Here is a 14,445-nt window from a genome sequence, read left to right as displayed (position 1 = left end):
TCTGTAGATTATAGGTCCTTGTATTTTATATAGGCCTGATGAGTTACTGGTGACAAAAAATAATAATCAGTACTTAGTGATGTTGGGAGTAGAATTTGTTATCAACAATTTTCTGCTGATAGGCTTCTCCAACCTATCCCAATTTATGTTTAAACTTTCACTAAATTTGGTAGTTCATGCTCAACTAATGCAGATTTTAAGAACTCAAGAATTGTAGGATTGAAAAGGAGTGAAATGGCCTAACTTTAAGGGGAATTATAATGAAAATATGCTAGAGTTGGCATACTATAGACCAGGGTTATTGATTTCAAATCCTGGTAAAATTCTAGAATACATTATTGATTTCTACACATTTAAAGGGTTAAAGAATTTACAAAGAAGCAGAATAACTTCATCAAAAAGAATTTAAGCTACACTAATCTCTAGTCATAATAACTGAATTTCCATAAGGATCTCTGCCAAGATATACCATGCTATCCTTGCTGACTAAACAATAATTCATATTCATATAGTTTTCAAAGCACTTTCCTAAATAACTCTATAAGCTAAGTAGTATAAGTGTGTTTTATACATACACACACACACACACACACACACACACACACACACACACAAACTAATTGATCTGAGTCAAATGATTTGCCCATGACCATATGTATGTATGCAGTGTCTCAGAAAGGATTCAAAGTCAGTATTCCTCACTCTATTCTTCAATGACCTCTCCATGACATCACACTGTCTTTCTTAGGAGATGTGAATATTCTTACTTCTGAGTATATTCTTCAAGCTATATTTTCCTGTGAGACAAGCTGCCACCAGAAGAAATTCTCTAAGGCTCCCTCATTTCTCTGGTACAGTACAAATCAAGACATAGAGCCATTAAGGTCTAGAATCCACATGTACTTTTTTTCTTATAAATATTCATTCTACCAATAGTTATTAAATACTTACTTTGTCCAAGGCTCATTAGCAGGCACTTTGGAAGAATATAAAGATGCAAATTACTTTACAGGTAGGAATGGAAAGAGTAGATATGACTACACACCTGTCAGATTGGCTAGGATGACAGTGAAAGATAATGTGGAATGTTGGAGGGGATATGGGAAAACTGGGACACTGATACATGGTTGGTGGAATTGTGAATACATCCAGTCATTCTGGAGAATGATTAGGAACTATGCTCAAAAAGTTATCAAACTGTGCATACCCTTTGATCCAGCAGTGTTACTACTGGGCTTATATCCCAAAGAGATTTTAAAGAAGGGCAAGGGACCTGTATGTACAAGAATGTTTGTGGCAGCCCTCTTTGTAGTGGCCAGATACTGGAAACTGAATGGATGCCCATCAATTGGAGAATGGCTGAATAAATTGTGGTATATGAATATTGTGGAATATTATTGTTCTGTAAGAAATGACCAGTAGGATGATTTCAGAAAGGCCTGGAGAGACTTACAGAAATTGATGCTGAGTGAAATGAGCAGGACCAGGAGATCATTATATACTTCAACAACAATACTATATGATGATCAATTCTGATAGATATGGCCCTCTTCAACAATGAGATGAACCAAATCAATTCTAATAGAGCAGTAATGAATTGAACCAGCTGCACCCAGACAAAGAACTCTTTGAGAGATGATTATGAATCACTATATAGAATTCCCAATCCCTCTATTTTTGTCTGCCTGAATTTTTTATTTTCTTCACATGGTAATTGTACACTATTTCAAAGTTCGATTCTTTTTGTACAGCAAAATAACTGTATGGACATGTATACATATATTTTATTTAACTTATACTTTAACATATTTAACATGTATTGGTCAACCTGCCATCTGGAGGGAAGGTGTGAGGGAAGGAGGGGAAAAGTTGGAACAAAAGGTTTTGCAATTGTCAATGCTGAAAAATTACTCAAGCATATAACTTGTAAATAAAAAGCTATAATTAAAAAAAAGAAGGGACAAAGTTGAAAGGGAAAAAAGAAAAAGAAAGAGTAGATATGAATTTTATTGTTCAGGCAAAATCAAATACCCTGCATATGTATCCAAGGGCAAGTACTTAATATCCCAGGAGTCTCAGAATAAAAATGTTAGTGGAATGATTCATTGGAGAAACATTGTTTGGAACCCCATTTCTGTTTACTCTAAGACAGGGAACTATTAGTGAAATAGTCTGGGGAGTTTATATGCTGCTGAGAACTTTTCACAAATGGCAGTTTGGTTTCTCCCCAAAGGTAAAAGTTTGACTCCCAATTCACCTTGGATCTCTAGTTCCTATTGAGGTGGATAGAAGTTCATCTGTTACTAGACTTCTTTATTTGTTGAGGGTAATGGCTGATAAGTTATTCATTGCTTCATGAGTAGCCCACCAGTTATGGAAAATTTGGATTGGCAAAACACTTTAATTTGAAAATGTCTAAGAAGTATGCTGCATGGATTTTGCTGGGACCCTTACTGTACAAAGCACCACAAAAAGCATAGAATGAGGCAATTTCCTCATAGAAGAATTGAGATAAGAAACAATATATTCAATGACAAGTTTGATTCATTAGAACAATATTCAACTGGAAAGAATGAAATAAAGATTCATCAGGAATGCTTAGCATGGTCTTATGCTTATGGCTAGCTAGTTAAAAGTAACTGGCTCCTTTTCCAAGATGGATGTTGACTGAAACTCAAAAAGGAACAAGTTTTGTTTTCCAGTTGAAAACAAAATTTTATCTCTTCTTTTTCTTGACCCCCCCCTTTAGCCTTCTGCACTTTTTCCTTTGGACTCCAGAAAAGGGGAACAGGGGTCCAAGAATTGTTTCCCCACTTGCCCCAATACATACCAAATGGGAAATTGATTTCTAGTCCTCAAGGTTGAGGCTATCCCTCTTTTTGTTTTTTTCTAGGTACCTAGCACCCTAAACTCTAAGAATACTTTCCATGATAATTTGAGAGTTCTGAAATTTACATTTTTCAGTTCACATGTTCAGGCACTAGATCATTTAGATTTCTTCAACAGCATGACCATTTGAAGAAAAGGAATATCAGATAGCTCTTCAGCTAAAAAACTAAAATAAAGACTGCAACAGGACTGAATTTTGCCAAAATTATTGTTCTGTTAGTGCAAACACTAAATAAAATCTTCTCAAGTGTCTTTATTTGGGCCAGTACAAGGGGAAGTCTAATGAGATATAATTGAATAATGCATTTGTTCATGAATTTCTGTAAATCCTTTATGTCAAATATTTGTTATGGTACAAGATATAAAGCTTGTCCCTACTCAATTCTTATACTGTACACTTAGTATACACTTAGTGCATAGGAGGTAAGAACCTGGTGCCCATTTTGGGAAAAATTTAAATACAGAACATACCTAAGTTGTTACTGTTTTTCAGATGTCCAGGGAATTTTCAAGGTTAAGAGGAAAATAATCAACCCTCTTCGGTGGAGATATGGGTGGGGGGTGAGTAGGTCTTGAAGAACTCTGTAACCCATATTCTTGTGAACTCAAAGGCCTACAGATTCCATTGCATGTAAACTCCTTTAAGATAGGGAATGGTTTTGGTTTTCATTTGTTTTTGTCTTTGTATCTCTCAAGACAAATTTAAGATGTATTAACTAGTGAATGACATTGGACTGACATTTAAAATCCCTTCTAGCTCTAAAACTATATTAGGAATAAAGTTCCATTTAGAAATTAAAAGGATTTTACTCCTCTGAACCCAGCATGTAATGTATACTCTTTTTAATAGGAATTATGTATATCACTTTGGAAATAAGTCAATCAACAAGTTATCAATAGGCTGGGGGGGGAAGGCAAAATAAATTCAGTATTGCAAAATTAGCACTTAGCACTCTCATTAAGGGAGTGGGGTGGGGAAGCAATAGAATTTATTATTCAGCAATAGAATTGTGCAGAAGGTAAACAGAATTTTGCCATCATAAACTATCTCCAAGTGGGATATTAGGATTTTTTTTGTGTGTGCTTCTACAGAATATACAAATAAGAGACTTTGTAAATCTATTTTCATATCTTACCCAATGGAGACATTATCTGGCAAAATTGAGATGTGTAGTCATCTAGCTTAACATTTCTACATCAGACATTCATTATTTTATATAGCAGCACCAATTTTTTTTCTTTTTGATCATTCATTTCCCTTTGAAGTCCAGGGCATCATGGAGACTTTGAGACATGAGATCAATCCCTTTTCTCAAAAATGGCTATTGAAATAAATGCCTGTGATTGTTGCTTAAGGTCATATACATTTGGTAAAGGGAACAAAGCAATCTCCAGGAAAATCTATAATTCAATAAAAATCAGAGAATCATAGAGTTAGAATTGGGATACTGAAAAGTCATCCACTTCAGCATTCATTTTGTAGATTTAAAAAAACTGCCATCCCTAGAGATGTGTCTAACCACGATCTTCTAAGTGGTGAAAGGTAGGAAAAAAAAAAAAAAAAAAGCAGCACTAAATTTGTAATCCAGGGATGTCAGAATTCCAATTAAGCCATTTACTGCCAAAGTGAACTTAGACAAAATATTCCTTCAACCACCTTAGTTCCCTCATTTGTAAAATAAGGAGATTAAACTAGTCTAGGCCCCTTGTAGTTCTAAACTTTTGACTTTGTACCTTTGGCATATCAATCTCTGTGGTTCTTAGTTTTGTAAAAGGAGGGTAAAATTTTGACTAGATAATTTTCAAGATTTTTTTGGCAAAGTTTATGGGCTATTTCAAAAACAGCAGTTAAGCATGACTGGAAGCCAGAGCTCCAACTCTAAAGCTAGCATTCTGCGCAGTACCATGCTTGGAGATTTTATTTTTTAACCATGTTAAGACCCTTTCATTCCTACCCAACATCAGGAATAGCATGACATCCATTTTTCAGAACAATTTGTGGCATTCTCTAAGGAATAACTCTACTGAAAGCTAACTGTACCATAGATCTCTAACTTCACTATCTCCAGGAACCTTGACATCTGCATCTATATCATAAATGTCTAAGTGATGGATCATAAAGGACAGTTTTTGATGTTGACAGCACTCCAGAGAAGGGAAAACAAAACCCTATCAAGTTCTCAAAATCTCAGAAGATATTCTGCACCCTAAAAGTCTACAGTATATGAAAGACCTTCCCAGTAAGCATGCTAACAAAGACCAATTCCATATGTATTGTGCATGCCTGAAATTAAATAGTACCTAAAGAGGAATGGATAACTTTCCAGATTTATCACTGTTTCCAATGATTTTGTTTTCCATTATTGTATTTGACAGCTGTAATTTTCGTCCTTAAACTCCATCCAACATCTCACTTTAAAAGATAAAGGCTGAGTACATGCACAGAAATAGATTGAGTATGTGCTGTCCATTGACCACCCTAAGTTTAGAGAAGCCAATTATCAAAATAGTGGCAGGGTCATGAATGTTGAGGTCATAGAAATTTTAAATTTATTTACTATCAGGAGAGCATATATTAAAACTATACATAGCCTTGAAGTAATGAACTAGAGATTTCCTACTTTATCTTAGTAAAGATACTTAGAAATCAAGTACAATCAAGTGATTATAATTAGATTGACTAATATGTTCAGAGCATTATACCTTAGAATTCTCAGGAGGCATTTCAACACTGACTAGGAAAAAGGCAACAAATACAGAATGTGGATTTATCCTTGTTTTGAGATGGAATCATAAAGACTCAAAAAGTTGAGAAGTAGGAGAGAAGAAAGAATCCTAGATGGTGAATTAACAGAAATGGATGAAACTGGAAACCAAAAGACAAGCATTTGAAAAACAAAAGTTGACATTGTACAAAATATTGCTTTATTTCATATGGAGAGCTGTCATTAGCACAGTAAAATCTGAAATGATTACAAAAGATAGAGAAATTGTGAGAATCTCGGCATCCAATAGGAACCAAAACCCTGAGCTTAAGTTTGGCCAGGATGTCTGAAACATGACACTGTTCCCTCAGAAGCTGAGAAACAGGTTTTCCTGGACTTCTAAAATGTTAATTCTGATCTAGAAAGCAGGAATAGGGGGAAGAGAGGAGAAAAGGTTATTTCAAAGGAGAAGCTAAATTGTACCCAAACTAAAAGTTATTGGCTTTTTGCAATTGTTGAAAAAACTTGCTTTGAAAGAGCAAAATTTCTAAAGTTCTCACGGTTAAAGTCAGGGACACTTGTTACAAATAATGTTTTTAATTAGCAAGCACATAAGCAAATAGTTAATAGATCAGATAGGAACGTCAGATATTTTAATATAATTTTCTTTTTACCAAAAGTTCATGAGTCCACATAGTTACCTTAAAGCACAATGTTACTGATGCCAGTTATGTGTGCCAGTATATCTTCATTCTGTTCAGTGGATACAAACTACATTCATAATCCTGGATCTTGAAAATTCATTCTCAAGGTCACAAGGGAGAAATCCAGGAAATTGAGTATGGGTGAACAGAATAAATCCACCAAAATTCCTGGAAGAACCTGACTTACTAATTTGTAAGGTAATAGCATTACCTCGGAAAAAAAGGGAAAGCATGATTACTATTATTATAGTAATTTAAATACCCAAGTCCTAAAAACACTAGATCTCATTCAGCTATTATATCTTTTGCTGAGAATAGGAAAATTCAGGAGATGATGAAAATTAGAGGTTCTATTATATTCTTGTATTAATAAATGATAAATCAAAATAATGTGAACAGAAAACTTTTAATCCTAAATGGATTAAATTGCTCTCCACTGATGAATGAGCTTAAATCTATCTTTGCTTCCTTCTTCAGTTTTTTATAATAAATCTTCTTCAAGTGCAATACTTGAAAAAATGTCAAACACAAAAAGGACAAAATCCATTTGTTCCAAAACCCAAAAGCTAATCCATCAATTCTTTGAGTGGAATTAACTCCTCTTCCCTTCTACTTCATACAAAGTCTGACCAATCCTAAAACTCAATGATCAACTACTAGCATATTCTTGTACATTCTCATTGCATCAAACCTTAAAAGCACCACAGGGAAATTTGCAGGTTAAAAACCATTAAATCAAAGAACAATAATAGGAGGAATCATAGTCTTTCACCCCAAATATCAACAAATTCACAATAAATCCCAATGACACTTAAAACATTTTCTGTTGAAAGTAGGAGGGGGTGGAGAAGGAATAGTCCAGGAAATAAGGGTGGTGGCAAGGAGGATTGTGGCAGGTACAAGAATTGTAGGGTTTTTTTTGTTTTGTTTTTTTCATTTTTATTAAAGCAGGCCTAAATGGCGTATCTGTTTTATTTAGCACAGCAAAGATACTGATTTCCTTCCTGTATGGATTCTCCAACCTGATACCAAACTAGTTTTTGTCCTGGGATTTTTGCCACGGATTTTTTGAGGTCTCTCTTCTCTATGAAGTTTCATATGTTGACTAAGGTGAGAGCTCTGGCTAAAGCACCTGCCACATTCAATACACTGATAGGGTTTCTCTCCTGTGTGGGTTCTCTGATGCTGGATAAGATGAGAACTTTGACTGAAACATCTGCCACATTCATCACACTGATAGGGCTTTTCTCCAGTGTGAATTCTCTGATGCTGAATAAGATTTGAGCTCTGTTTAAATCCTTCCCCACACTCAGTACATTTATAGGGTTTTTCTCCAGTATGGACACGCCGGTGCTGAATGAGGTTTGAGCTCTGAAAGAAGCTTTTTCCACAATCAGCACATTTATGGGATTTTTCTCCAGTGTGAATTTTTAAGTGCTGAAAAAGAGTTGAACTCTGACTGAAACTTTTCTCACATTGAGTACATTTATAGGGTTTCTCATCTAGGCTGTTTCTAAATCTACTGAAACCTGTGTCAAATCGGGAAGTCATTCCCCATCTCTTCCGCTGCCGTGCTGTCTTACATTGATTCTCAAAGGTTTTTCCTTGGCTTGTGCTTCGGGAAACATTTCCTTTGGCTCTTCCAAACTGCATCCTGGAGATTTTAAAAATAGTCCTGCTGACTACTTTCTATTGTTTTCCTCTTTGATCCAATGGTGTTTCACTTTCTTTGTATCATAATTTTCTAAAGGAAAAAATATGCACATCTTAGTTAATTCCTCAGCCAAAGAGAAATAAAGCAGTAACAATAAAAATAATAGTAACTATTAATAATAAAGTAATAAATCCAGCAATGATTTTTCTTTAAGAACTTCATGGAGTGGGTTAATCCTACTTCAATGTCCAACTAGAAAAACAAACTCTACCTGTGATGAAAGAAAAATATATCAGGCATCAAAAAGTGCAAAAAATATTTGTAAATTCTATACTACTTGATATTAGAAGAAGTCCTAGATACTGAAACTTTAAAGAGGGCCACAATATCAAAATCTTAACTGCATTTATAGTTGTCTTTTTTTCCTATTCTGCATGGGCACTTGTAAATGGAGAAATGATGGAAGAAAAATTAATTTGTTGGTAAGTGTTCTGACCTGGTCCAAATATTCTAGAAAATAATTTGCATGTGTATTCAAAAAGTTGTTAAACTGTACACACCTTTTTACACAGAAATACTATTACTATAATCTACTACAAAAGAAGCCAAAAACAGAGAAAAATGACTAAAGTGTATAAAAATACTTATAGTAGTATTTTCCTTTTGTTTTTTTAAACAAAGGATTGAAAACAAGTGAATACCCGCTAATTGGGGAGTAATTAAAAAAAAAACAAAAAACTGTGATATATTAACTTAGTTAATTTAGGCATGGCACAAAATTATTGTGCCATAAGAAATTAGAAGAATTCATAGACATTTGGGAAGACATATAGATCAATATAGAGTGTATAGAACCAGGACAGTTTATACAATGACAAAAATAATATAAAGGTTAACGATGAACCAAGATCCATCAATGCAGTGACCATTGATGACATCCAAACATCAATAAGGCAGCAAGCATCCATTTCTTTAATATAGATGATAGCCTAGAAGGTACACAATAGGATATACTTTTTTTCTTTTAAGCAAAGTATAGATAGTTTGATTTTGCTTAACCTCATTCATAGTTTATTTGTAGATAAGATAACTTGTTTTGGGAAGGAAATAGGAAAAGGTATAGATTTTTTAAAGTACAAATTAAATTTTAAATGTACAAAAGGCTTCAGTAGGGACAAAAGCATGTGCTACAGACCATCACAAAAATTAAAAAGAAACAGTATAGAAATGTCATTTCATTTATAATTCTCTCTTTTTGTTCTTACTTGTTTATTGTAATGTTTGGATTAATGATCAATTCATTACAAAAAAATTAACTTTACAAAATAAGGAATAAAATTTATATTAAATTATGCCAAATAAATAGAAGAGTAAAATGTGAAGTTACATTGAAAGAAAAGCAACTGTAATTTCTTTTTTTTTCCCCCTGAGGCTGTAGTTAAGTGACTTGCCCAGGGTCACACAGCTAGGAAGTGTTAAGTGTCTGAGACCAGATTTGAACTCGGGTCCTCCTGAATTTAAGGCTGTGCTCTATCCACTGCGCCACCTAGCTGCCCCGCAACTGTAACTTCTTAAGAGAAAAGACTATTCTAAGTATAAAGTTCAAGATATAAGCATAAAAGTATACTCAAAATTTGCTAGTACTCATTCATGTTGTAATAAATAGGAATCTAATACTTATTTATTCCTGCATGATTCTGACCTAAGGTTTAGGTTTTTCTTCACTTGATAGAATAAATGCAACAATGTATTGAATTAAGATTCTTGTTTTTACTTGATATACCTCAACAATGACAACTTTATAAATCTAAAATATTAATTACATTAGGGTAATTAATAATAATGGTTTCATTCTGGAAATGTGTTCTGTATTCTACTGACATTTAATAATGATTAGAAGTGGGATTTTTTTTTTTCCCTAGGTAAAAAATGATCACAAGGAAAAGAAATAATACCTCTCAAAACAAAACAAAATTGATGCATGATAGCTTTCTTGGGGGAAAAAAGGAATTATTCAAAGAATTCTTTGTTCTTCAATGGAGTACTAAGTAGGAAAAAAGGCAATGGGAACAAATTAGAATAAAAAGATTGATGAGTTTGATAGAAGGGAGATAGTAGTAATGATGATGGTAATAAAACTTAAAGGCTAAAATCAGATCAATATTTTAAAGTATCTGGAAGCTTGAAGATGCCAAGTTTTAAAATCTCTCAAAATGTGAAGTCTACAACTTTTATTTTATATATTTTCAAAAAAGCCCTGAATATGTTCAAATTGGAAGTTTTCATAATCATTGCCAATGGTGAGATTACATTAAAGTGATTACTTACTTTATGTGGAATAAAATTATTGGTCTTCTCTCTGTTCCTATAGTACAGCCTTCATATAATTCTCCTGGGTGAGTTGAAACAAAAGAATGCTGGAAGAAAAAAATCAAATCACACATTACTCATTCCAGTTTCCAGATAAATAATTCCATGACAATTTACCCTTTTTAAAAATGTGAAAGTCCTAAGTATACATTGTCCTCACTCATAAACACTGCTCCTAAAGATCCCCGGTATCCTTCAAAGTTCACCTCAGTTAAGTACTACTTAAGTGAGTAAAAAGTTTTTCCTAGTCTCTCCAGCAGTGAATGCTTCTCTGTCCTCAAATAAATATTTGTGTACTTACCTAGAGTGAAAGTTTCTCAAGGACAAGTACTTATGTAGTCACTGAAACTGCCAGCAATGCAATTCAACAAGAATTTAAAGTACCTACTCTGTGCTAAGTACTGAGAAAACAAAGAAAATGAGATACTAACTTAAAAGGCTTACAATCTCCTCAGAGAGTCATAGGAACTAAGAGGCAAAGAGTATAATAAAGTTAGAATTCCAGGAGGGAGAAATGCAGGGAAAGAAAAGTTTGAGAAACTAAGAGATCCCTTTCGTAGAGGAAGGTTTCATGGAAGATGTAGCAAGAATGTGCCTAGAACGGCAGTAGAAACACTCAACAGAAATCCATGTCTGGGGAGTGGGGAGTGGAGTGGGGGCTAGATTATCCAATGTTCAATGTCATTGCAAGTGAAGTGCCCAGTAAAAAAATAAACCTAGAAATAACATGAAGGAGGCCACCAAGGGCAGGCTGAGAAAAAAGAGATTACATACTGTAATGACATTATTTCTTTTGGACCCCTTAGACACCTGTCTTCAATGTAAAGAGCTCCTGTGATGACCTATCAATCAATCCCTGATCCAAATTTCAAGTCAAGAACTGTCTGGAGCACTGAAAGGTCAAGGGACTTACCAGGATAGCAGAGGCAGGGGTAAAACCCAAATTTGCCTGTCTTTGAAGCCATCTTTCTGTGGCCACCACAACATGGTTCTTCACTAACAATGATCAAATAAAACTAAAGTTTGGGCTGAATTATCAATTAATCAATTATCAATGAATCTGGAAGGGCTTTTTTTCTATAACAGGGTTTGTTTTTAATCAGAGGTATCATGGCATTTATACATGTGTATGTATATATATGCATATATATATATATATATTCACACACACACATAAATACACATATATGTATATATGTTAAAAATTCATGTTATGTGATCTTGGAAATGGGGGGGGGGAATCTGCACCTTTATTTTTCCTAATTTTTAGTTCATTTTATAGTCCCTTGTATTTTATTTTATGCAATTAAAAACATTATCCTGAGAAAGGGTCCACATCTTTTCAAGGACACAAGAATGGAGAAGAGCCCCTGCTCTGAAACACTCAAGTTTTCCTCAAGTGTTACAAAATAAAACCAATTAAGAATCAGCAATTATAGTGTTCTGAAATATGCAACTCAAGCACTCCCTTGCCCCCTTTTCAACATTACCTGCTTCTCTTATCACAACACCCTTGGAAGGCTGGTGAGCTTTATTTAAAATCACAAAGACAACAGAAGCACACAGGCCATCACACTGGTGCATGCAGTAGGATCTCAGGAAGGAGATCAACCAAAAGTCAATATTCATTAAAATTCTTCCAACTCCAGCTCCCCCCAAAAAAGCTCTGCCAAGTTCTAACTCGGGGGTTTTCTCAAACTACGGCCAGCGAGCCCGATGCAGCCCGTTTATGTGGCCAGCTGGGTTATGGCAAATGGGCTGAGGGGCAGAGACAGAGGGTGAGCTTTTGTTTTTACTATAGTCCAGCCCTCCAACAGTCTGAGGGACAGTGAACTAGCCCCCTATTTAACAAGTTTGAGGACCACTGTTCTAACTGGTCAGCCAAGACCGCAGTTAAAACAGTAGAAAAGGAGCTCCACCACGGACTAGTCTACAAGGCCTGGGTTCAAATCCAGCCTCAAAGCATTTATAGGCTACATACACCTCCTTCTGGCCTCCAAGGTTCCCGGAATGAGATTACTGCAAAATGAGAATAATTATGTCCACCCTCCAGATCAGTAGTGAGTTGCAAAGTGCTTTGCAAACCTTAAAGTCCCATATAAATGCTAACAATTGTTATTACTATTATTGCTATTATTGTTACCACCGCTACTGGTATTGTTAGCGTTGTTACTGTAAATACTATTATTATTATTGCTATTACTGTTTTCTATTATTATTTTTTTAGTTATTGTTGGTATTTTTACTGTCATTACTGTTACTGATATTACTATTATTACTGTTGCCATAATTGTTACTGTTAGTATGACTATTACTATTATTGTTGCTATTGCTTTTGTTATTATTGTTACTACTAACATTACATTGTTACTACTACTCTAGTTATTGGTGCTGCTATTACGGTCATTACTTTTCCCGAACAGACTAACAGCCTTTTTTTTCCTTTTTGGGGGGTTCCCACCAGCCCCACACAGGAGACATAAATGCTCCTGGATAGACTGACGGACCCAACACCCCCTTCGCGGGAGCCGCCCCCCGCCCGGGGGACCCTCGGCTCTAGGAATGACTTCTGGGGATACGCAGCGGGGTACAGAGGGGGACCGAGGGCTGTTTCCCCACTTCTCCACAACACCCGCAGGGCCTGGCTCCCGGGATATAGTGGGCGGTGCCTCGGTCCCGCCCCCCGATCCCCAGGCCCAGCTCGAACTCGGCCCAACACTGCGGGCCAAGGAATAACCGCAGCCGGGAGGAGGCAGCCGCGGGAGCGCAGCGCGGCCAAGGCGGGTCCGTCCGCGAGGCCCACTCACTTACCGCCACCGCTACAGCGGCCTACTTCTACGCGCGCAACTACGGCTCCCGCCCCTCTCTCCGGAAATTCGGAGAACGAATCGCACTTCGACTTCCTCTGTGTCCACTCTAGGACACGAGGAGGCTCGACTCTATGGTTTTAACCCGCTGGGGCCCATGGAGCTCCGAGGGTGCCCGAGTCGACCCCGGGCTTTACTTTCCTAACTTGTGGCTCCTAGTCCCAGGTCTGGGACAGAGCGCGGCTACCGGTCACTGCTTAGACAAGTGCAGTAGATAGGACGCTGGATCTGGAGTCAGGAAGACCCTCCAATCCAGCCCCGACTCTGTCTCAGTTTCCCCCTTCTCAAGCGCAGCGCTAATAACTGCGACCTCCTCGTGCTTCGGTGCGCGTTAAATGAGAGTGTTTGTAAAAATCGCACAGCATGGGTTTGGCAGAACTGGGTCGAGAACAAAAAGTTCCTGGTGTTTCCCACGGCACTGGACCCTGTATGAGCAGCTCCTTACCGTGCTCAGTCTTAGCCATCATTGCAGAGGAAGGTGAGGAACCTTGACCTTGACCTTGTTATCTCTTCAAGTTCTGGTCCATGGTGGATTCTTTCTTTCTTAGTTGCATCTCTAGATCGAGGGTTCTTTATTTATGGTTCATAAACATAAATTCATACATACACACACATATACACGCACATATGTACACACACACACACAGTTTTGATGATTAAATTTCACTTTGTTTCATTAGAATGCATTTTATTTCATAAATTTAAAATAGCATCTGAAGTCCACAGCCTTTGCCAGGTTGCAAAAACCAGCCAGGTTGTGTCATGACATGACACAAAACATGTTAAGAACTTTTCCGATATTTTGAAGTTTCTGCTGTCCATGAACTCCATGGCAGACTAACCCGAAGGGATCTAGCAAAGATGGCCTAAGCCATGAACAAATTTACAGAGAAAATGTAATCTCAAGGCTTTGACATTTGGCTTTCTAATTGGATACAATAAGGTGAGGTTACCCAAGGCTGCACAAGGGATGGGACTGTAAAATCTAGTTGATCACTAACAGAACTCTTCCCTGCTTGCCTAGGGCATTAATCTTATCCATTCTTTAGGCAATCCTACCTAGTGGCCCAGCACCTCATCACTAGAAACATATTGAATTAAGGAATGGAGAAGAGTGTAAAGGGAGAGACAACAAGCAAAAAACTCTGTACTAAGAAGATATGCTCAGTCATTTTCAGTTATATCTGACTCATCATGATCCTGATTTGGGTTGAGGTCCCTTTAAGATTCCTTCTGATTCCCAACCCCCACAAACA

At 36.5% G+C, this 14,445-nt stretch overlaps 1 protein-coding gene across 1 annotated transcript; it reads right to left on the bottom strand.

Annotated features, from left to right (window-relative positions):
* Positions 1–5,791: 5,791 nt before the first annotated feature.
* On the bottom strand, positions 5,792–13,227 carry ZNF22 (zinc finger protein 22). The gene is made up of 3 exons (XM_074296278.1): positions 13,134–13,227; positions 10,281–10,369; positions 5,792–8,042 (listed from the first exon to the last, which is right to left on the bottom strand). Exon 3 carries the CDS (start codon positions 7,949–7,951, stop codon positions 7,274–7,276), a length of 678 nt encoding a protein of 225 aa, XP_074152379.1. The 5' UTR covers positions 7,952–8,042; positions 10,281–10,369; positions 13,134–13,227; the 3' UTR covers positions 5,792–7,273.
* Between the last annotated feature and the right edge of the window lie 1,218 nt (positions 13,228–14,445).

Source organism: Sminthopsis crassicaudata, chromosome 2, assembly GCF_048593235.1.
Source record: "Sminthopsis crassicaudata isolate SCR6 chromosome 2, ASM4859323v1, whole genome shotgun sequence".
NCBI classification, from domain to species: Eukaryota; Metazoa; Chordata; class Mammalia; order Dasyuromorphia; family Dasyuridae; genus Sminthopsis; species Sminthopsis crassicaudata.
The sequence above is the reverse complement of the archived record's forward strand: the minus strand, read 5'-3'. Positions and strand labels throughout refer to the sequence as shown.